General features: G+C 48.6%; 1 protein-coding gene across 1 annotated transcript; it reads right to left on the bottom strand.

Annotated features, from left to right (window-relative positions):
• Positions 1–109: 109 nt before the first annotated feature.
• Positions 110–22,684, bottom strand: LOC132656557 (anthrax toxin receptor-like). The gene is made up of 16 exons (XM_060391688.1): positions 22,434–22,684; positions 16,573–16,641; positions 15,540–15,611; positions 13,557–13,722; positions 13,439–13,472; positions 12,514–12,593; positions 12,375–12,443; positions 12,028–12,108; positions 11,876–11,936; positions 8,927–9,025; positions 6,243–6,312; positions 5,619–5,697; positions 4,406–4,576; positions 3,778–3,816; positions 2,660–2,785; positions 110–250 (listed from the first exon to the last, which is right to left on the bottom strand). Exons 1-16 carry the CDS (start codon positions 22,682–22,684, stop codon positions 110–112), a joined length of 1,608 nt encoding a protein of 535 aa, XP_060247671.1.
• Positions 22,685–23,221: the final 537 nt, after the last annotated feature.

Here is a 23,221-nt window from a genome sequence, read left to right as displayed (position 1 = left end):
AATCAGCAGCAAAGACCTCTCAATCTTGGCTCTGTAGGGTCTGAGAGATCAGCTGAAGGGGAGTGAGTGACAGTGGGGTTCTGGGAGACACCTGGGCAGAGGGAAGGAACTAGGGTAGTGTCCTGGAACAACTGTTTGGGTGATGAGAGCACTGAGAACAGGAGTGCACAAACAGGTACTCAGGGCCTGGGGGCGAGGAGGAAACTTCAGAAGAGAGGAAGCTTGGGAGGTTGAGGTTGGGGCACTGCTCCTGCAGGAAGAGAAGAAAGTTGAGAGCACAAAAGGGTCATTGAAAGTAACCCAGGAGGCTACACTGCCTGCTCAGGGGGTGGGGTCTGCTCTAGCATCATCACAGGCTGGGCCTGGAGGAAGTTTCTCTCCCCTGGGAGCTGTCCTTCAGACCCACTGCTGGAGGCTGAAACAGGCTTGCTGTGGAGGCCTGCAAGATTTGCAGCCTCAACTCTTGGGACCAGTGGCTCTTGCTCCTTACCTGGCAGAAAGGACTCTGTGGCTCAGTCAGGAATTTGGGGATGGAAAAACATGCTGGAGACACAGGGGAGAGATCCTATTGAAACCAAGGGGTTATGTGAGAGGAGCACAAAGGCCCTGGAAGGCTCTGCCCTACTCACTTTGCAGAGAAAGGAGGAGCTACATGCCAAAGCAAGCTGAGGCTTCAGTTCTAGAAACCAAAGTGATTTCTGTTCCAGACTCCCAAATGCAAAAATCTCAGGACAGGCACAGATGTTGAGGGCTGCATGTATTCTGGCGCAGACACTGGGGGCGAGTGCAAGGTTAGGCCATGGCTGGGGACTTCTGTTATCTGGTAAGCATATCAGCGATGGCAACCCAGCAGCATCAATCATGCCTGGCAGCCAGTCCTCCTGGCCCAGTGATCAGCTGTGGATTGCACGAGGACCACATCCAGAAGCCACCCCAGAGGGCTCATTAGCATCAGGTCTCGAGTCTTGGGCTTTCCTCAGTTCATGCTGGGAACTTGGCTCTGTGTGCCTATGTTCTCAGGCAGAAATCAAACAGAGCTCAACCAGCACAGGGAAACAACAACAACAACGAAAAAGCACCTGGCATTCTGCCCTCTAGGAGTGGCCCTGGCTTCCTCTCACCTGGTCACTAGATTGAGACCATATCAGTGGCAACTGGTGGCAGCTTAGGGATGGAAGTTGCACATTGTGAACTTGAAATGCAGGGGAAGTCATGAGGAAGAATCAGGACTTGGGCTGTGTCTCAGAATGCATAGATTCCTGTTTCCCATGATTCTGTCCCTAGGGAATGGTGAAGAAATCCCCAGCATTCTTTCTGAGGGGCTCAGATGCTTGAATGTGTGGGATTGTGACTGTGGGACAGTTTGAGAAGACAAAAAAACAGTGCTTCTGTGAAAAGAGAAGCCAGTAGCGGGCTTTGGAGATGTTTGGAGGCTCTAGGGTGTTTGATGATGAGCAGATGCTTTTAGGAGAGACATGATGTGGGCACTGACCTGGAGAGGGGGACCTGAGAATGTGAGGACCTGCACCTGGGGCCACACAGGAGAGGTCTCTGTCCTGTTCAGAAGCAGGTGTCCCGGGACAGTCCAGAGAGGCCAAAGATTCCCTGGCTCTTGTGGTGGGCCCCATATGGATAGGTTCTGCAGCTGTTTGCCAAAGGCCCTGAGTGGGTGGAGCCAGGCTTTTCAAGCTAGGTCATGTAACTGTCAGAGACTTCCTCCCTCTCTGGAAGGTGTGGATTTACTTTTTGTGGCCATACAAGGGCATTAGAGGAACAAACTTCCCTCTCAGATGGCCTGGACAACCAGAGAGAACCCAAGTTCTCAAAATGAAGTGATAGGTCCCTCCCTGAAAGAGAACAGTGAGGGGGAGAATGAAGCCCAATAGAAACTGGGACTCTTTCTTCCTAAATGCTGCCCTTGTGGGTCCTCTCTGTCCAGGGTTGCTGCTGTGCTAACTTCTCTCTTCCCAAGATGGACTTAGACCCTTTGGCTAAAAGAAGAGGAACTCAGGCTTGAATGATTACTTTCCAGGGCTTGACTCCTCAGAATGTATCTGCAATGCTTTTGTTTGCGTTCTGTGTTAGAGCCCTCTACCTCACTCTTCAGGCCCTCCTTCAGCAGGAAGCACAAACATGGGGGCCATTTTTTTCCTCCTTGTGCATAAAAAGATCCAGGGACCAAGGCCCCTGTCTTTTTACCAGTTTTCAGAGTGGGTAGAGGTTTTACAGAGCCTGCACTTCCCGTTTTTATTGTCTCTGAGCCTCGTGTCACTCACTGTGTCTTGAGTTACCCACATTCTAAGGGTGGTATCAGAGATACTTAATGGTGGCTGGAACATTGTCCAGAGACACTGGCTGGAGCAATGACTCTGAGGACCAGGGTCTTGCCAGTTAGAGCACTCAGTGGTTACTGTCCTAAGACTTCAATAGTGTCAAAGGGAGACTCAAGCGTTTGTAGAGTTCAGGAATGGTGGGGGAGGCCTGTGTTCTGCCCTTCCAGCTGTGGAGGACAGACACTGGATGTCATCTTGAACAAGTCAATCCAGGCTGGTCCCACAAGCCATATTCTCTCCTACCCCTAGAACTCTGCTGTTAGACCTATGTGTGCCTGTACTGCTGAACTGAGCCTGGAGTCATAGCCCCCAAAGGGTCCTCTTACCTCTGGGCATTCGCTCACACGAACATCATGGCAGCAGCCGCAAGAGCAGATGACCACAATGGGGGAGGTGTCCACCGGTGGTGCAGGTGGTGGGGGAGACACAGGAGGAGTTTCTTCCTCTCTGGGCTGGTAGAGGGGAGGATAGCCTGTGTGAGCTTTGTCTGCTCCTCCTGGAACCGGGGCACTGTTGTGCCCTGCACAGCACCTGGCTCTGTGGGTTCACCCAGCGATTGTTTTGGGTTAAATGGAAGGGTGTCTCCTATACTGTGGGGAGATATTCCCATGGGAAGAAAACCAGGGAGCCTCCTCCCCACAGTTTTCAGATATAGAGCTCCATGAAACAATAACTGCCCCCTTCTGAGCCCTTGGCTCTCCCGAGTCCAGCCTTGCTGGCAGAAGTCTGGCCTGGTTGCTGTACCGTGGGCCAGCACTAGCAGGCAACTGTCCCTTCCATCTGTCTCTGGCTGCAGAGTCATCCTCATCCAGGCCAATATGCAACCACCAGGACAGGGAGGCTGCTCCCATTTCAGCCTAAAGCCAGGCTGCACCTGCCCCAGCCTCTCTCTGACTTCTGGTCCTCACCAGATGTAAGCCACAGATGCTTCCCCACCTTTTCCTGTGCTTCCCTGGGGACATCCATCACAGGTCCTGGCCAGCCTGGACTCTTTCACACCCCTTATCCCTCAGATCCCTAGGCTGATCCCAGCCACCCCTTCTACCTTGCCAGGGTCCAGGTATGAAGACAGATCCACAGGAGTCAGGAGACTGCACCTTCCCACCTCCCCACCCTCAGCTCAGAGATGAGAATCAGGGCTTGTTGGAGAAAGCTCTACTCTCAGCATCCTAGCTACAACCTCAGCATCAACCAGATTCCACTGAAGACTCCTGAAAGCCCCCCAGGAAATAGGAGCAGCTGTTTATGCTGATTGTTTGATCAAGGTCTAGATCAGAAGGTTCTTGTAATGTTTGTCATCTGGTGTCTTGAGAGTCCCACAACCTCTGCAGAACTCTCACCTCTTGTCTTTGCTGAGGGAGTGGGAGGCCCTGGGTACAGGCTGCACAATGCTTCATTGTGCTGGTCACTCAGCTCTCTGACCAGGATACAAGGAATGACTCACCTTTGGCTCTGGTGCATATGCTGGCAATGCTTTGGGAGGCTAAAGGATAAAACAAGACAGGAATGGGATGAACTATTATGGTTTGAACAACTATTTCCTAGATTCCCTGTATGCTAAAGTCTTGGTTCCAACCTATGTTGCTATGTGGAGGTTGTGCAGCCTATGGTGGACACCAGGGAATCCATGGGAGGAAGTTAATCATTGACAGTGGTTCCTAGAATAACTTTCTCCTTTAGAATGGAGATGGGGTGTGGACTTTCCTGTCCCCCAATCTCATCACAATATGCTGCTTTGCCCCAGGCTTAAAGGAAAGGGACTTATGACCTAAAACTTCCAAGTTCTGTGAGCCAAAATAAAACTTTCTTCTTTTAAAGTTGATGATTTCATGTATTTTGTCACAGTACAGAAGGCTACTAAAATGGTTCTGTGGTAACTTGGCCCTACAGATGACCTTCATCTGGAGTAAAGGATAGAAAACGGTCCCAGGAGCACATCTGTAAGCACACACGGTGTGTTCTAGAGTGCTCCAAGGAAGTCCCTCAAGAATGCTCAGCTTCAGCATCAGCAGGCTGAAAATGTCATACTGCTGTCCCATATCCATATCCCTGGCAGGGTAGAGGGTACTCACTTTTCTACAGCACAGCCACCAGACCCACCACAGCAATAAAGGGATCATCATCAGGGTCAGTGCCATGGAGCTGAGCAAAGCTTCTTTTCTTAGATTTTTCAGTGGAGAAACAGGGGAAGGTTGGCAAGGCCCAGGTGATATTGGAGCTTGTGGTCGATTTGGAGCCTGAGGCTGTGACAGTGATGGTGCGGAAGGAGGAGATGGAGAAGATTTTGGAGAAAGATGAGGTGGAGAAGGCGGTTGTTGTGGGGGAGGAGGTCGAGGAAGTACAGTGGCGGAAGGTGGAGTAATTGTTAGTGACGTTTTTGGAGTTGTCGTTGGCGGTAGGGTAGAGGTTTCAGGAACAGGAGTGGTGTTCACTAGTGGTTTCTGAGGGAAAGAAAGACGAGTATCCTTAGCAGAGAGCCTAGCTTTAATGTGGAGCACCAAGGAGTGTTCTTCCTGGATGTCCAGTGCTTCCATCCTTCTGCCTCCTCTCCATTCTCTTAAGTTAGCTGGCCTCAAGGTGCCACAGAAGGGCTCAAGAGTAAGTCTCTTGCTTAGCTCTGCCCTTGCTCCAGGCCATGCTCTGGAACCAGGTGAGGACAGCCCAGGCTCCTTGGCACTCTGTGGATCTCATCTTTCACTGTGGTCTCAGCTGACAATATGCTGGACTACAGATGACCAGATTTCTGAGAGAAGGCCAGGCTGCTGCTGCTTGCCTCCCAAGATATAGAACACTCTCTTGCCTCCTACCTCCACAGTGTGGAACTTGCTCCCCTCCCCCTTCTTAAGTCCTAGATTGCTATCAGCACAGGGGAAGGAGCATCTTCCCTCATGGGCACTTGCAAGTTTAGGGCTCAGACTCCATCCTGGCTGCTCTCTGGTTGGTCACTCACAATGAGCTCAAAAGTTTGGTCCTGCTTCAAGTGACTGAGAGCAAGATAGCACTGATGTGAGATCATTGGGACTTGCAAACAGCTTGGCTGTAAGCACAGGCCATGTGGAGGGTGGCAGTGATGGTGATGGCTATTGTCAAGATGGCACCTGCCCACCCCCTTACCTTTCTTTTCTAGAAATAGGGTGAGCCACCCAAAGTGCTTATATAGCTCGAGCTGCCCCCAGGTCACATCTAGCACTCTCACCATCTTTGACTTTCTAGGAGAAGCTGTATTCTCTTAGAAATACAGGGCCTCTGCCTAGCCAGGGCCATTATTCCCACTGGGATACTCACACAGTCAGACGTATTCACTGGGATGGTGTGGGCAAGAAAGTCTCTCTCGTTGTTCAGGCTAACATCAACTAAGATGGTTCTAAATGCACAGAAAGGCAGACCTCAAGAAGCAGCCTAGAGATCAGTACCTGGGCAGGGGCTTTCTTCATGGTAGCAACCCTGGACGTCTAGCCCTTGGACTTCTCAGAGTGGACAGGTGAGTAGTGAGAGATTACTATCCAAAGCACAAGGAGTCAACTTGTGCAATTATGGTCAAGTGTCTGGTTCAGGACATAAGGAGCCCTCATGGATTTTGATATCATCATAGCAGTAGGCTATGAACAAGGGAGTGTTGCTTCATGCTCTGTGCAATTCTCTGGACTTACAAAGTTGATTGTCTTCGCTTTGGAAGGTGTCGTGGAACTCTAGGTATCGATGCTCAGGCTTACTGTCTCTTGCTCTCAGCTCTGAGCACTGGGCAGTCCCTGCCTATCATGGGGATCACCAACAAGGACAGGCGGTAGAGCATCTAGAGCTCACCTGCAGACAAACAGATACTCTACAACAGAGGGGAAACCAAATGCTCTACACCATGAGGGCTACATGATCTCTGGAATTACAGCGTCAAGAATTGTCAGCACTTACTGTCCAGATTGCTGTATTTTTGGTCTAGGACAAATAATGACAGTGGAGTTCAAATCAGTTGGAGTTATTTCTAAAGGAAGTGAAACAAAGAGTAACGTCAATACTCATGCTGATCTACCCGAGTCCACGCATGACAAGCAGAGCTGACACCTTAGCACTTTGCTAATGACTGAAAGCAGATGGCTGGTGCTTCAGTCCATGAATAATTCTAGGTCCTTTGACATATTGTGGACCATGGCCATCCTCTCTGAGCTGATGTTTAAAGTGAGACCAATGAGAAGCAGCCAGGGGATGAACTGACAGAATTTCAGCATGTCTGCTGAGGTTTCTGAGGAGGAAGGGACAAGGAAGGGAGGGTGGGCTGAGCTGTGGGAAGAGGTATTGCTTTGTTTCAAGTTTGCTGACTGCTGGAGCTGTGCAAACACTGGACATAGAGGCCACAGAACTTGCTGGCAGGTGTAGGGGTTGTATTTACAGAAGTCAAGGAAGACTTTGGGATTTATGACTGGCGAGATTGTATGGATGCCATTTGCCAAGCTAGGGAAGCCAGTGTGTGTCGGGGAATGATGATGATGATTTCTGTGGGAACCAGAGAAGGACACATAATTGTGACATTCTCATCTCACCTCCTAAGTTTGATCTGGAGGAGAGAACTGAGCTGAATCTCTGCTGGCAAGGATTCCAGCTTCCTGACCCGACCAGCAGCAGTTTCCCAGGTGCTTGCTTCTCCCTGTGTGGACTGGACTACATGGCCTCAGAGAACCCTGGGGGTCCTGCCACCTGTGCTTGATGGAGGACAGTCATTTCCCTGTCATGACCTCCATTTCCCAAAACCTTTTGAGCATCTCCTTCCCAAAGATCAGAAGCACACCTCTCTACCTGCTGACCTCTGGTCACCAGTGAGAGAGAGAAAAAAGTTTCTTGCTGACCTCAGCCCTGGGATTAGGTCAGAGGGTCAAGAGACTTCCCTGTCATCTCTAGTAATAGTCATGCCCATCTTCCAGGGGCACTTGAGAGACATTCGCCTATTGTTACAACTAAGTTTCTAGGTCATTATTTTTAATTAATTAGTTAATTCACTCTATATGCTGGACATAGACCCCTCCTTCTCCTTTCCTCCATTGCCCCTCCCCTATTACTCAGAAAATGGGAGTTCCCACCATACACCAATCCATAAGTAGGGCCCAGGGGAGTTTGTGGAGACCGAAGCACCAAACAAAGACCATGCATGGATTGGACCTAGGTGCCCTACAGAGATGTGGGCACTCAGGCTTTGTGTGGGTTCCCTAGTAAGAGGAGTGGGGGGGGGTGTCTCTGACATGGACTCTCTTGATTGTTTTTTTTTTTTTTTATCAATTTCTCTTGGCGAGGCTCTCCAGACCTCAGGGGAAGAGGATGCACTCAGTCCTGATCTAGGACATTCTTAAGTTTTGGTACAAACAGACCCCTTACCTGTTTACAATGTCCTATTACACAGTTATAGTTGTGTCTACCTGGACATTTTAATTGTGAAATCTACATTCAGAATAGTAATCTAACATGAAGACTACTGGTCATGTCCCTGACATCTCCTTCACTATTGGGAACATGTCTGTTATACTGGCAGTTTATCTGTCTCTTGTGAGTTATTTATTTTAACCACATTTTAGTAGAATTTTTGTTGAGCCACATTTTAGTAGAGTCATGTCACTGCATATCTGAGAGTATCAACAACAGTTATCATTGCTAAGTGTTAATGTTCTAAAGCTATTTATTTCGATTTCTCTGTTTTGTAGCGTGTATCATTTTTACTAGAGAAATCATGATAAACAATGTTAGACTGATAAGCACTTGTAACCTAAAATATAAAGGAAAAATTTCATCTTATACATACAGTACTCTCCCCTCATCTTCTACCTTAGGTAAGCAGGTACTATGTATGAAATGGTTTATTGTTACCTGGACCAGTTTGTTAGCCTTAAATCCATAGTCATACTACCTATGAGTTCCTGAACTATTCTGCCTTAATTGGGTCTGATCATGAACACTATAATGAAAATATGGTCAGGGGAAAGGGTTTATGGACATATATGGAAAGGTTGGGATTCAGAGTGAGAAAGAAGTCTCTAGAAAAGAGGCATAGACTGAGCAGGCAGAGAGATCAAGCAAAGCAGGTATACCTGGCCCACTGAGGCAGCTGCTCAGGGTCAGGGTGGGCTGAGGCCCAGTAGAGATGGGCTGAGGGGGGAGGCGTTGTAAGGTATAGACTGGTGAAACCCAGCACTCTGGTTTCCATAGAACATTTCATTTTATGTTGTTCTATATAGAAATGCCCCTGTGTGTGTGTAGGGGGGCTCTGTGTATACCTCTAGGCTCCAAGTGTAGCAGCAATTGTCCTATCCACAGACTCAGGGGAGGGGACCAACTGAGAATGAGCTGGGAAGATGCTGTGATGAGGGCAGGTCAGTGTCAGTCCAGCCTCCTGAAGGAATGAAGCCTACTCCAGATAACCTCGAAACTATGAATTTATAATCTTCTTATGTTCACAAGAGGAAAGGTGACTGGCTCTGCCATGTGGACACTCTTTCTAGTGCCTCACAGTGCCATGTCGGAATGGGTCAGCAAGGGTGGGAATCTTGCCTGGTTGAGAGGAAAGATTGGTGGGGAAGGTATGCAATTCTGAGATACTGAATGGGGTTACTTACTGATGATATTCGTATTACTGAACTTGAATCTGCAAGTAACTTCAGTGAGATCCTTTGCGTTGTGAAAACCATATCCCCTTAAGACCAATGGGTGAGTTTCTGTAAGGACAACATGAGGAAGAGGTGGTATGGCCCTGAGTGCATTGCTTATTTTGGCCTCAGACAGGATTTCCAGGACCCTGTGAGAGGGAACAGCTGTGTCTGTGCCAAGGTCTTTGGGCTCTGCAGCCCAAATTCTTCTATGTCACCAAGGGTCTGTGCCAAATTAGCTGAGTGGAACCTCGCACAAGCTGATCAACTTTCTTCGACATTTCTGATTTAACAAGCCTGCCAAACGCGCCAAGCATACAGAGAGCAATTGTGAACCCCCATGGCTTCAGGCTGGAGACTCTAGAAAGGATAGAACATGGGAGGCAGGGGAGGCTCCGGGCCATCCAAGAGTGTTTCTCCTAGGTGAAGATTTTGTTTCAGCTGCTAAGCCAACATATCCATCTTCAGCTGTTCCTTCTTCCTCCCCCACTGAAGACCACAGCTCATTAGCCAACTGTTTCTTTCTAACAGCCGTAGGCCCGGTCCCTGGTTTTGGGTCCAATACATAGAGGACAGAGAGAAGGCATTTTGGTAGCTATTCCCACAGGAAGCAGGCTGGATCCTATCACTATCATTTATCTGGACAGATCCATGGGATAGTCCTGGCTCATTCCCAGCCCCCCATGAGCATCAGATGCCCCATGTAGTTGACCCTGCCAGTTTCTGTGACACACAGGTTGACTCAGAAACAGTGCAAGGAACTAGTCCATTCTGCTCATTAGGGGTACCAGTCTTGGGAGCTCCCTCCAAGTGACAAGTACCCTCTGTGTTTTAGCTTTGCACAAGATGAGCAATAGTTCATAACAGGTCAGTGTCAGTGGCTGAGCTGGTGTCTGGAGGCACCTGTCACCATATTTCAGCTGCAGTGAGGAAAACGACAACTTGTATTTTCACCTGGAGTTTGTCACAGCAACCCAAATACCAAGCCTGTGTGTGTAGGGACACTCAGAGGGACATGCTGCAGTCAGGCTGGGGTTGCAAGGCTGCACTTCTTTACCCAGAAGCAGGAGGGAGCCTGTAGGAGAAGGGTCCTCTACCCCTTCACTGATCAGACACCAAACTCCATACTCCTCCATAGTATGGGGAAGAGTAGTGGCAGCCAGAGCCAAGGACTAGAATGTCCTTGGTACTTTTCAGGCTCTAGAATGTAGAGTCTATATGCTCATCTGTCACCACACCATTTATTCTTTCTTATCTGCCAGCAGTCCTGGCATCGAATTCCTGTCCCTTGGGGGAAATACTGAAGCCTTCCCCCACATGTGGTCCTTTACCTGAGGCTGGGTACCATGGATAGAGGAGCTTAGATGTGAGCAGAGTCCCACTTTATCAAACCTGAAACTCTCACAGAAGAACACACAGCCAGAACCCAGCTGCCTGGGCTGGGAGCAGCCAAGCAGCTGAACTGTCCCCTCAGACAGAGACTCAGGCTTCCCTCTCTCCCTTTGTATCAGGGTGTAAATGCCTTCTTCATAAAGACTAAGCCTGTCCCCACAAAGCACATGACATAGAGAGGTGGCCTTCCCCTGAGACCACACAAGCATGTTCTTGGTACATGGACAGGGGGACCCTAAGCTGGAGAGAGGGTTCCCTTGTCAAGTTCTGTGAGTGTGGCTCTTTATGGATATTTCTGTCAAACATGTAGGCCTCCTTCTGTTCCCTGTAGCACAGAAAATGTTCACTGGGCCTGATTCTCCATTTCCATCCACTGACATCATCCCCTGGATAATGCCCCTGTTTTATGGATGTGTAAACCCTACATGTACAATCCTGGCAGCACCTGAACTTTTTTGAGGATCCAAATTGCTCTTGGCATAGAGCTTGAACAGCCTTCATTTGAACAGGAGGAATCTAAAATGCCCCAGAATGTTAGACTTTTTTTTCAGAATCAACAGGACTACAAATGTGGAAACACTTTTAAAATTCACATTTAACCTCATGGTGAGTCATAGTTGAAATGCAGTTTCACCTGAAATAATGCCTGATATTATCACCTTCATGCTATAAGCATGCAGTGTATGATGGAACTTGAGTCCAAACCTCAAGATATCTTATCATGTCTGTGTAAATATTACAAAACCCCAAAATAGTACAGTATCCAAAATAATTGTCATAGCAAGGGCTGTGTGCTTTTCCTACTTTCCACGTAAATTTTTTGTTCTGAGAGGAAAAAATGACAATTGCATACACGGTCACATTGTCACCACTGACACAGACCCTTGCTTTTTGTACTTACAATACCTTGTGTTACAAGTACAAAACACACAAGCACTGAGTGTCCATGTGTAGTTGCTTCAATACTGTATAGGAACATATCACATATCACTTCTTAAAGACACACATGAAACACAGCACAAACACACATACAGCATACACCCCGTACCTCATATACATCCACCACACATACCATACACACATCACACAAAACCCACACAAATGACATGTCATGTGGGCACCATATAGAGCTTATGCATCTATAGTAACACAGCACAAATTACACAAATGAAGCACAGGCAATGTACTTGTACATGCTCACATATATAAGCACCAAATGTAAGCTACAATGTGCTACATAGGATGCACATGCCTTACAGAGGAGGCACACAAAAATACACATCACATATCCTATATCACATATTTTCTTACCACAAGTAGAGACATAAAAACACACACCTACAACTACAAGCACTGTCTGTCACCCACACCATATGTCACATAGGCCACTGACACCACATCCACCCACACCCACAATATATCACACAGCACTTGCACAAACATGCCACACTCATACTGTGCATTCAATGTTCTCATATACATACATGCAAATGGCCCATGGCCAAGCAGCTACTCCTCTAATCTCACCGTTTATGCAAAGAGGGGAAGGCTCAACATATCTGAGTTCAAGGCAGGTCATCGTACCAATCTGATGGAGAAAGGGAAGAATGGATTGGCAGTGAGAACCTTGGGGGCCAGTGAGATGCTGTCACCACACTGCTTATATTCACCATACTTACCAAATCTACTAACCCATGTAAATCTGAAGATGGGCCTTCCACAATGAATATATTCTCTTCTTCATCTGCAATTTTATTCAACTGCAAAAGAGAGGAGGATTTTGAGACCCAAGCTGGGAGACAGAGGATGCAGGGTGTCCCTAGATGTGAGACACAGCCACTCGCCCTCAGGTGACAATGACAGTGAGGTGCCAAGGTCAGAGCAGCTTACTCAACTGTTAGGTATGCTTCTGCAGGGAACCTGCTGTTTGTGTACCCTGGGACAGGTACAGACCATCCTCTGGCAGGTTTGGGTAGCTGCCTTTGGGTGGGCTTCAGAGGGCCCCCGATTACCTGGGCTAAATTACCTTACTTTTGTCGTAGAAGTTCATGCCAACACAATAAACATATGCCCCCATGCTCCGAGCTTTATCAGCCTAAGAGGAGAACGGTATTGATTACATAGTCAAAATGCACTCAATCCTTGGGAGGATGGGCCAGACTCACCTCTTTCGTAGACTCTATTATTTCATTTGGTGACAGTATCCCCCAAACCACAACAATGATCAAACTAGATCTTGTCTTGCCTGACAAAGAAGCAAAGAGCGGCATGTTGGATGGGCAGCCGCTGGATGGCCCCATACTGTTCACAACAGGCACACCTGGTGAGCCCTACTCTTCAGCCTCCTGAGACAGGAGCCCAGACACCAGGCATCACCCATTAAAGAGAAAACCTGGAGAGTCAGGGCCTGCCACTCAGGGGACCCGGACCCTCAATGGTCTTGAACTACAGAATCTGTGCCACGAGGGTAGGCGAGTCATATACCACAAGTCAAGCCTGACCCTGGACAGCAGGAAGAAAGGACAGCCCTTGTTCCAATAATGCCCAGTGAGGTTTGCTTGTGCCAGCTCTAGGCACCTTGCCAGGGCTGTCCTTCTGGCAACGGTGGGCACAGTGATTCAGAATCACAGGTCAGAGTGTCTTGGGCAAAGACTCACAGTCCTCATCGCATCTTTTTCTACATGGTCCAACCTGTTCCAGACAAGTGCCACAGACTACACTGTGGAGGGCCACGGGTCCTTGCTTTGCATGGCACTTGTGCCTGTTGAGACATGGGCCCATGAGGCAGGTCAAACAGTGGAAGAGGTAGAAAAGCCTGATAGAAGAAGGGCAAGTTAATCCCTGGCTCCCAGGGCCCTCAGTCTGCTCAGCCTGTGTGCTTTCTTCTTTCTATTCGCCAGCACATCTGTAGGCCAGTGAGAACAAAGCCTACACATGGTCATCTCAGAAGCATCCTGAAGTGGGTGCTGTGCTCAGAGGGGCCTGCTGCACAGGGAAGGGAGCACTGGCTTTAAGAGACTTGAAGAGATCCAGGATCTGCACAGATCCTGGGAGGGGAGTCCCCATCTGCTGAAGGTGCAGGCAGCTCACCTCCTGAGTTGGCTGCTTGGATCTGGTAATTTGCCTGCCAGAAAATGAAGAAAAATTGGTGACGCTGGGGTAGTCTTCACTGACCCATTGCCCATATGTGCTTGTAGCCCCTCCAAACCTCTGCCAGTGCTTTGTGTAGTATTGTTGATCCAGATTCATTGAAAGTCTGAGCTCTGCTGAGCTCTTCACGGAATTCTGTTCTGAAGTTGAAGAAGGGTGAGGTGAGACATGCTGACAGTGCCAAGCCAGCGTCAAACTCTTGCACAGATTTGCCACCGTCGATACTATGAGCATGGGGAGGGCAGCAGATCCTGTTCCCCCATTCTGTCCTGAGCCTTTCTCTGGCCCTGATCCCATTAGCACTGAGGAAGTTCAAAGGTAACAACATTGCTCAGAAAGTCTCCTAGGAACCACCCTTGAGGTGTACGGTGGACTCCTGGGGATATGAGTCTGAGCCAGAGATTCTCAGGAACACCATATTCCCAGTGAAGACTGAATGCTGCTGTTACTCTCCTTTTGAGCAGCCCTTTTCTTCAGTGGATGGGGGTGGGGATGACAATGCCACTCTTCTGAGCCACTGCCCTGATCCTACCCCTACCACAGGACCTACCTGCCTCTCTTCCTTCTGCCCTACTAAAGACATAATCAATATACTTAGACATGGGCCCTGATACAAACTCCATGTCCAGAAGATTTGAGTCTGGATGTCAGACCTAGGGGCTGTCTGAGAGGCTTGTGTTCCTAGGGCTGGATAGGAACACAGCCTGCTGGGTGCTGTTAAGGCAGATAGGACACTCTGGAGCAGACAGGACTAGCTCTTGTTACCATTCTGGGACAGGAAGGACATGTGTGTGGGGGATTTACGATAATCCACCTGTCAAGGCTGAGCAGGCTCAGCAAGTGACCTAGAATGAACTGAGTGGCTTTCTTTTGGGACAGTGAGAAATAGCTATGTATGGACTCTGCTCCAAGCATCCCTTTCCTGGCCCAGTTAAGCCCTGCCTAGCAGCTGAGGACACCATGCCCACAATCCCCAATGAGGGCCAACCCAGGGATTGCCTATCCCACTTCAGTCCTTTCCTTCTGTCCAGCCCAGCCCCTTGCCTCAAGTCCAGCCTAGCCCCATTTCCCCTTTCAGCCCAGTCTTCTACCCTCTGTCTATGTTAACTGCCTTGCTTCTGTTTAGGTTAGCCTTTTACATTCTGTACAGCTTCTAGCTTTCTAGGTTCCTTGCAAGACTGCTTATCATAACAGTCTTCACTGCCATCCAGGTCTCTCCTAAATGAAGCTACTGTATATACCACACCAGGCCTTCCTTAGACCTTGGAGAGAGCCCCTCCCCAGTCCTCTGGACTGTCATCTTTATAAGCATGGGGCAAGTCCCACTTTCCTCTTTGCTTCTAGCTTTCCTCTGGGGTCCCACACCTCCAGACCCTGTTAGTCCTAAATATTCCTGCCTCCTTCTCTGCTCTCTTTGTTCTTTAGAAGTTCCAGACAGGGCATCTAAAATTCTCCCTCTCAGACAGAGAGAAGCTTCAAGTTTCTTGCCTCTGGCACTGTAGCTACAGAAGGGCCAACTCCGTCAATGGCTGCCTGTCTCTCAAACCTTCCTACAGCACCTAGCCCTGGGGATTCATAGTCCCATCCTGATTTTCTCTTCCTATAGTCAAAGCGTATATTAGCTGCCCTCCCCATGCCTAGCACTGTACTTTGTTTCATATATACATACACACATATGTATTTACACATGCTTATACATATATAAGTACATACATACACCCACATTCACAAACACACATAACCTTGTTTACCCTACTGCTTCAGGCAGACAGTAAACAACTCAGAACAGGACACACACAGGCAAGACTTTGAGGAGACACATATCTGCCATCCCAGCTTCCTAAATTCTAAGTGTTTTCACCAGGACCAAAGGGAAAATGCAGAAGTGATGAAGGGAAAGAGAGTGGAGAATTTCTGGAATTGCTGGTGACCAGCCACTGTGCTCATGGTCAAACATGGAAGCCACACGAGCATCTTCCAGAAGCCAGAAACTCTTGTGTCCAGCCCATCAGGCAAGCCTAGGAGCTCAGACACTACCTACCTGTTGGAAGTGAGTGGCATTAGGACTATGGCATTGTCATCAAAGAGAATGAAGGACATCCGCTGGTTTGGACTATGGACAAAACACAGCTTGTGAGAAACTGATGTAACAGCCTAGTAGCCTGATAAGAAGCAGCCATGGAGGGGACATATGCCAATCTCTGCTCCCATCCCCTCTCTTCTGCATGGAGGCATTTCATAGATGGGGAGTCCAGAAAATTTTGTGGAGGGATTCTGAAGCCTATGGAGATATAGGGCTCCTGGGAAGAACGATTGCTAAGATGATCCCCTGTGCTCCAAACCCAACACACACTGACATGTGTGAACATGTGTTCAAGTAGCGTACACATGTGTGGGATGCTGCTTTCTGTTCTGTTGCTGTGACAGAACTCCCTGACCGAAGGCGACTTAGGGGAGTTAAGAGCATCTTTGGCTTACACTTCCGGTTATAGATCATCATTTCAAGGTCATCACAATGACAGCTGCTTGAGGCAGCTTCTCAAAATAGACCCACAGTTAAGAGCAGAAATGGATGTACTCACGATTATTCTGCCTACCTGTGCTTGACAGTTCAGGACACTACGAGTTGGATCTCCCTATGCCTTCAATTAGTGGTTAAGGTGAGCTCCCAAAGATATGACCACAGGTCAATCTGACCTTGATAATTTCTTAAGTGAGACTCTCTTCCTAAGTGACTCTAGCTGGTGGGAGTTGACATCTAAAACTAAACAGCACCATGCTGAGCAGGCAAGCCCACAATGACATTCCTCCTTGGAGCCCACCCTCCCACCTGGCAGTCTTCTCTCCTGTTCTTCACTTGTTCAGTTCCCCCTCTGTCACCCCTGCTCCCCATTTCTGCTGCAGGATTGGCCAGTGCCGAAGAGATCCATGGGACCAGTATGTTCAGTCCCATGGCCTGCCTAGGATGTTAGCTTTGAACTGTGCTCCCTACACAAGGTATTCCCATGCCTCCCCACCCCAAACCTAATCTTCCTGCTGGTGGGCCACTCCTGACAGGGTGTGTGCAGGCATACTTCACATATTTCTCCACCATGTCTTCCCAGGCTGTGTACAGGTCAGACCACATTGTCACGGCACTGGACCTGCAAGGAAGGGAGACTTGAGCAGTAAGAGCAAAGTGGATCATGGGAGAAGGAATGCCCCTGCCTTTCTTCCCAGAAACTTCTAAAAGGGCTGCTTCCCCCCACCATGTGCTGACCACAGCTATCACCCTGGGAGATTCCCAGCTGCTCCCAAGTACAGATCCCTCTGCAGCACTGTGTCCAAGCCTTCCTTATAATACCTCAGATTCCTCTCATTCTTCTAAATTTGCCAGCATTTAAAGGGCAGGTGAAGGCAGTTTCTCCAGGAGGCTGGGTCTCAGCCATGAAAAGTGAGTGCTTGAGACTCTTTCTTTTCAATAATTGTTAAAGCAAGTGTGCAAAATAAAGGTTTTTAATGATGTTTTTAATATGCATATAGCATTCTGCTTTTTTCATATTGTCCCCACACCCATTCTCTAATTTTCCCTCTCCTCTCCCACTGGTTCTTTCTCTTCTTCCGTTTCTTCCTCATAGTCCTGCTTTGACATCACACACACACACACACACACACACACACACACACACACACTCACACGCACACATACACGCACACATACACAAATCCCCCACGTGATTAAGTTGTTTAGTATTCCAGCTTCCTTAGCAGCCTGCAGAACCTAGCCGTCCTGCTTGGGAGGGCTGCTTTGTTCAGGCACCTTCATGTATGAGTGAACACAGGCCCACGCTAGCTCCCCCAGCATCACGTTCTCCATAGGTAGTGCAAACACAGGCACTTCCAGTCCTGCCTGCCAGACCTCTACCCAGCCTTCTGCTTAGTGGGGACCACATCTCTACTTCTCCAGGGCCACATTCTTTGGAATGTTAAAACTCTGGAGAGACGAGAAAAACCATTCTAAGTATGGGCCAGTAGTATGAGCGTTTTCCAATGTTTTTATTTTATTTTATCTTTTATTTAAGTTAATGTTTTTATTGGTTATTTGTGAGTTTCACATAATGTACCCTGATCCCATTCACTTTCCAATCCTGCCAGGTGCACCCACCCCCTCTCAGGATCTGCCCCAGAACAAAAATGGAGGAGGAGGAGGAGGAGGAGGAGGAGGAGGAGGAGGAGGAGGAGAAGGAGGAGGAGGAGGAGGAGAAGGAGGAGGAGGAGGAGGAGGAGGAGGAGGAGAGGAGGAGAGGACCCCAGTCCAATTTGTGTTGTCCATATAGTCACTGGAAGATGGTCAAACTCCCAGTGGCCAGCCCCTTAAAGACACCTGACATTTTCCTCTACCCCACCTGCCAGAAGCCATCATCTAAGAAGAGCTGCACTTCAGCACCCTTATCACAATTTTTAAAAGATCATTTCAAAGGCTGTCTAGATTGTACTTCTTGGCAGGTGGTGGTGGTAAGGGTGGGAGTGGGGGGAAGAAGTTGTCACAAAACCCGTCCATGTCTTTCACTGTCAACTGTGAGTCTGCAGTTATCCCTACCTGCGAAAGCAGCTTCCTCATCCTTTCTAGTCACTGGCAGCACAGATCATGGCCCTCCACATAGTTGCTGCCTACTGCATGCACCACAGCATTGCTGTCTGGCATTTCCCGTCCTCCCCTGTGCAACCAGCTCTGTTCCGCTATCTTCCAATTTTGTGAATCTAGTTTTTGAAAGCATCTCCACACAAACATGCCTTTCTCTTGTTTTTCTGTGGACTCTGCAAGCTCTGGAGATGGCCTCTGTCTCGTCTCCTGCCACAGCCTCTCCTGGGTCTCTTCTCAGGCTTCTCAGATCTGCTTCATGGTGGTGAGTGCCGGTTTTGATCACAGCCATGCTTCAGGTTTTCATTCTTAATGGTGATGACTTTGTCCTGGATCTGGTTTGCAGCACTGCTCCCCCCCCCCCCGCCCCCTCCAGAAGGGGGAGAGGGAGTAGATGTTGGTGTGGACTGACTTGAAGAGTTGCTTCTGGGCCCAGATGACAGCTAAATTGTTCAGCCCACATGGGGTGGGTCCTCAGGGCAGCTGCTCTCTTAAAATTTATTTTAAAATATTGTTTTTTTCTATTTTAAAATCTTAGTCCTGAAATAGTATGAAGTGAACTGAGGCTGAGTCCAACCTGGGCTCTTTTCTTGTGTTAGATTAGACCTTTTGTGTTAGGTGAGTCTTCTAGCATCATGCTCTACTTCTGGTGATCATGGATGTGACCTTCCAGAAGGTGATGCTCATGTGTGTGACTGTCAACACTCCATGAGCAACCTGTTCCTCTCCTCATGCACAGCATGAGCAGCACCACGACTCACAGTACATGTTCATCACACTTTCCCTCTGGGTTAGTATGTAATATCAGCTAATTCTCTTTCAACAGCAGAAAAGAGCCAGGCTTTCAAAGAAGAAACTTCTTTTTTGAGACCATTTTCACCCAGCATGGACCTGAACCCAGATTGTTCTCCAAACTCCACACACTCTTCTTGAACTTGACATAATTGGTAAAACTACAGTGTCTGACAATTGCCAGGTAACTAAAAACTAAGTCCTTGACTGGAAACCCATTCCCAACACCTACTTTCCTAGCTCTTAAGCTAAAGACAGTTCTTTCATCAAACAGCACTGACACTGCTTTCTTTTGCATTATTCTTGTGTTTTCTCCCGACCCCCATAGCATGTGAAGAATATTTGCCCCAAAAGACTCCTGGGTAGTCAAAGTCACCACCCCATTCACATACACTTGGGGAATATTCAGGTTGAGAGTCTACTGAAGGAGTATCTAGATTCCAGAATTCAAGAGAAAGAGAGGGTTCAAAGTCAAAGGAGAGTGCCATGGGGCAGACAGGTGTTGAGGAAGCAGGCAGTATGGAGCAGAACTTGACCTTCCAGCATGCACGGTCACATTCATGTGTGAGAACAGTCATTGGCAGATACCTGAGTGTGTGTCCAGTGTCAACATTTGAGAACCAAACATCAGAATGATGTTGCCATGTTGAAATGGTGGAAGGAGGAGGGATGCAGTAATTCTTGTTGCTTTCAATAGAAGTTGGAGCGTGCATAAACCACGAAGCAGGAGATGAACGTCTGGACCCAAAGGGTCTCAGCAGAACTTCCAGGAAACTCTGGGTAGGAGCCAGCACCTGCTGCCCACTGTGGGAGGCCATGAAAGGGTGATAGGACTCAGCAGGAGCTAACTTCTAGCCCTGACCCTTCAAATCTACCCTTCTACCTAGTGTATAATCCACTGTCTCAGGGCACGTGAGAGGTTCTGACACCAGGAAACAAAATAATTAAAACAAACCCTAGAAAGGGGAAACAACCATCTGGGCTTGTTTGCCCAAACTGGGAGTGTTAGCTAGGAACTGAGCACCCAAGATTAGGGACCTTCCTATTTAGTTCCCTTCTGGAGCCCCATGGCTGCAGAATTGCTGTGCCCATTCATTCCAAGAGACATCCCATTCCACAGCGCAGGCAGGCGGTTACCCCTGTGGTTCAAGGAGAAACAGACCTGAGGGCCTTTAATCTCCCAAACTCCCACTCATCAGTTGAGGCCATCATGCCTGTGTACAAGCTCCCTCAACTCCATTCCTGCTCATCTCCTGACATGTTTTTTTCACCCCTGTGGTAGGTCTTTTGCTCCCTGACTTGTGTCATCAGTTTACCAGGAGGAGCCTGCCTACACTAGCTCTGCCCTCCCTGTGGCCTGTTGCCTGAATATAAGACATATTTTCTAGATAAAGTGGTGGTGGGGAGCAGGTAGATTTCTTGGAGGACATTGGGATAGTAAGTCTGGTTACCCTGGTGACACCCTAGTTCACCAAGAATGCCGACAGATCTTCACACACAGTGCTGGAGCCAGGCCTAGTCAGACTCAGGGGTGATAGACCATGGGACTATGTGACATGAAAAGTCATATTTGGATCTCCCTCAGTCAGCTGTGTGGCTTCCAAGGAGAGAATGAAGGGTATGTCAGAAGCCAAAGGCACCTGAGGAGAGCTGGCAGGTGCTCTGAGAAGAGTAAGTCTCTTCTGATTGGTTCTCTCCCCCCCCCCGGAAGGAAGCATGGGTCTTTTTTCAAGCTGCTGCTTAACCATATGTCCCAAGGTCAAGACAGGGTGTGACACTCAGATTCTGAGGTCCCTTTAAGCAGTAGAAATGTATCAACGGGGTGCTGGGTGAAGCCAACGGAGGAAGGTTTCAGGAGAGGATCAGGGAGTGATTCTGAACCTTATCTTCACACAACTGAGTCCCAAGAGCAAGGGCTCTCAGTGCCTCAGAGATCCAGGCCAGGCCCTTGTCCCTTGTGCTTAGCTATCACAGAGGCAAAGCCTTGGCAGAGAGAAGCCTGGGTGAGACCTGTGGACTAAGCAGGGGTTGGGATTGGGGGTCCTTCTGCACAGGAGAGGCAGACAGTCGAGGACAGGGAACACAGGCCCAGGAAAGCCTCATGCTCTGGGCCCCACCCATTCCATCCTAGCCTTTTCTCTTCCATTTTAGGACAGTCTAAAGCAGATTGCCCTCTTCTCATTTAGACTCCCCGAGGGCACACTGCAGTGAAGGAGGGAAGCTGGAGCCCCTGGGTCTATAGCTCAGTGACTCTGGTTTGCTCCATTAGGCAGTTTCCACAGTCACCATAGACAACAGAGGCAGAGAGAGGTGGAGCCTGAGAAGGCAGGTCCCAGCTGTGGAGTCTGTCTCAGTTTGCTTTCCATTGCTCTGACAACCTCTGTAATCATAAGCCACTTGGGCAAAGAAAGGATTTATTTCATCTTGAAGCTTAAAGTCCATCACGAAGGGAAGACAGAAGAGGAACTCAAGCAGGGATCTCAGGGCAGGAACAGAGTCAGAGACCATAGGGGACACTGCTGACTGGCTTGCTCCCCATGGCTTGCTCAGTCTGCTTTTTGATACAGCCCAGGATCACCTGTCTACAAGTGGCATTCCCCACAGGGGTTGGACCCTCCAACACCAGTCATTTTTCAAGAAAAGGCATCACATGCTGGCCCACAGACAATCAGATGGAGACATTGTCTAGATTAAGTCTCCCTTTCCCAGAATGACTTCAGTTTGTGTCAAGTTGACAAACCCAACCAGCACAGAATTAGTGAGCATCTCTTCTCTCCAGTGTATCGGCTGAGCTGCTCTGAGCCTGGTTCTCAGAGCTGGCAGCTCTCAGGTTGCCCTGTCTCGGGCCCACCAACTTTTCTTTCTCTGTCTACTTTCAGGATTGTGGGTATTGGCCTGGGTTCTCTCTCCCTGCTTTTTTCATTATGCACAGCCATCATGGTTTGCAATGGTTTTTCAATGGTTTGCAATCCTTTTTCCCAGACACTCTTGTGGGCTTCTGAAGACCACTCCATTGCAGCCCCTGCTCCATTCTTCATCCTTCCAGGCAGACAAAGTGCTCCTTAGGAGACATATACAGGCTTCATCCTCCTTTGATTAAAAAAATCCTTTTTCTTAGTGATGCCAAGTTAACTTGCCCTCCCCTCTCATCTTCTTCCCATTACCTTCTCCTTAAACTGTAGTTCTAGTGCAATCATTAGAAGTTAGGATTTCAGAGTCTTTGTCCAGGGGGCTTCCTCCCCTGGTCCTCATAAGCTTCTTGACCCTGAAAGATCAGGTGCATACTCATTTCCCTCAAATTCAGAGGTGACAAATTAATAAGCCAGACAAAACTGCCCAGAGGACATCCTGATCCTTCCCCTTTCTAGGCATAGAGGAAGTCAGGTCTAACTCTCTGGTCTCACTCACAGAAGACTCCTGCTTCTCTCCTGGCAGAGCTGACACCCCTCCCCAGGCCATGCTATGCCAGGGGATAGAAGCACCTGGGGTTTATCTAGGTCCAGGTCATCCAGGGCCACTCACTTGTCATAGATGTAGTAAATATCAAAGTCACCATCACAATACTGCAGAACATCATCATCATCATAATCCGCAATATCCCTTCCATTCTTCCATTCTTCATTACTCTGGAAACTAGCAGATTCCCTAGAATAGGGATTTCTGCCAGACTGAGGGTATGGGAAACTCTGTACTGCAGCAAGGGATGTCAAAAGCAGCAGCAGCAGTAGCAGCAGGTGCAGTGAACAGGACACCTGAGGACCATAGTCCTGCATTATCTTGGCTGAATGGGCGAATCTACCAGAATTTGGGAGCTTTTGCCAAAATCTAGGTACACTAAGTTCTAGCCACCCCTGACTTCCTTCTCTGTTGCCTCTGCCTGTACTTAGGGACAATAATCCTGTGTCCTCTCACCAACGCTCACTGCTTCTCTCCACTTAGAGCACAGGGACTAGGGACATACTAGCTGCTCTGGGGCTTCTGCTTCTCACTGCTTGTACAGCCCTTCCCCCAATTCCCTTGGGTTATGATGAGCAGGAAGGTTGACATGGTGACTTTGTGACATGCCCCTCTGCTCAATGCCCTGCATGCTGACAGTGCCAAGTGCCAGTCAGAGGACGTTTGCATAGGTTTCAGATAATGTCCCTCTTCACAGCTCCTTACAGAGGTCCTTAGGTGCCACCTCTAGGAATGCAGGCATTTTTTTTTTTTCACTAAGAAGGTAGCAGAGGTAGGGTGTGAAGAGATCAAAGAACCAGGAAGCCTGTGTGGAAAGTGGGAGGGCAATTGTGGGCCCTCAAGTCAGCCAGGCA

Source organism: Meriones unguiculatus, chromosome 9, assembly GCF_030254825.1.
Source record: "Meriones unguiculatus strain TT.TT164.6M chromosome 9, Bangor_MerUng_6.1, whole genome shotgun sequence".
Lineage (NCBI taxonomy): Eukaryota > Metazoa > Chordata > Mammalia > Rodentia > Muridae > Meriones > Meriones unguiculatus.
Note: the sequence above shows the minus strand (reverse complement) of the source record. Positions and strands in the feature narration are given on the sequence as shown.

Coding starts and splice junctions, on each gene's coding strand:
- LOC132656557 (XM_060391688.1), bottom strand. CDS start 22,684: ATGCAGGACTATGGTCCTCAGGTGTCCTGTTCACTGCACCTGCTGCTA. Junction 12,109..12,374: donor ACTTCTACGACAAAAGTAAG/GTAATTTAGCCC, acceptor TCTCTTTTGCAG/TTGAATAAAATTGCAGATGA. Junction 4,577..5,618: donor CAGTGAATACGTCTGACTGT/GTGAGTATCCCA, acceptor TCACTGTCACAG/CCTCAGGCTCCAAATCGACC.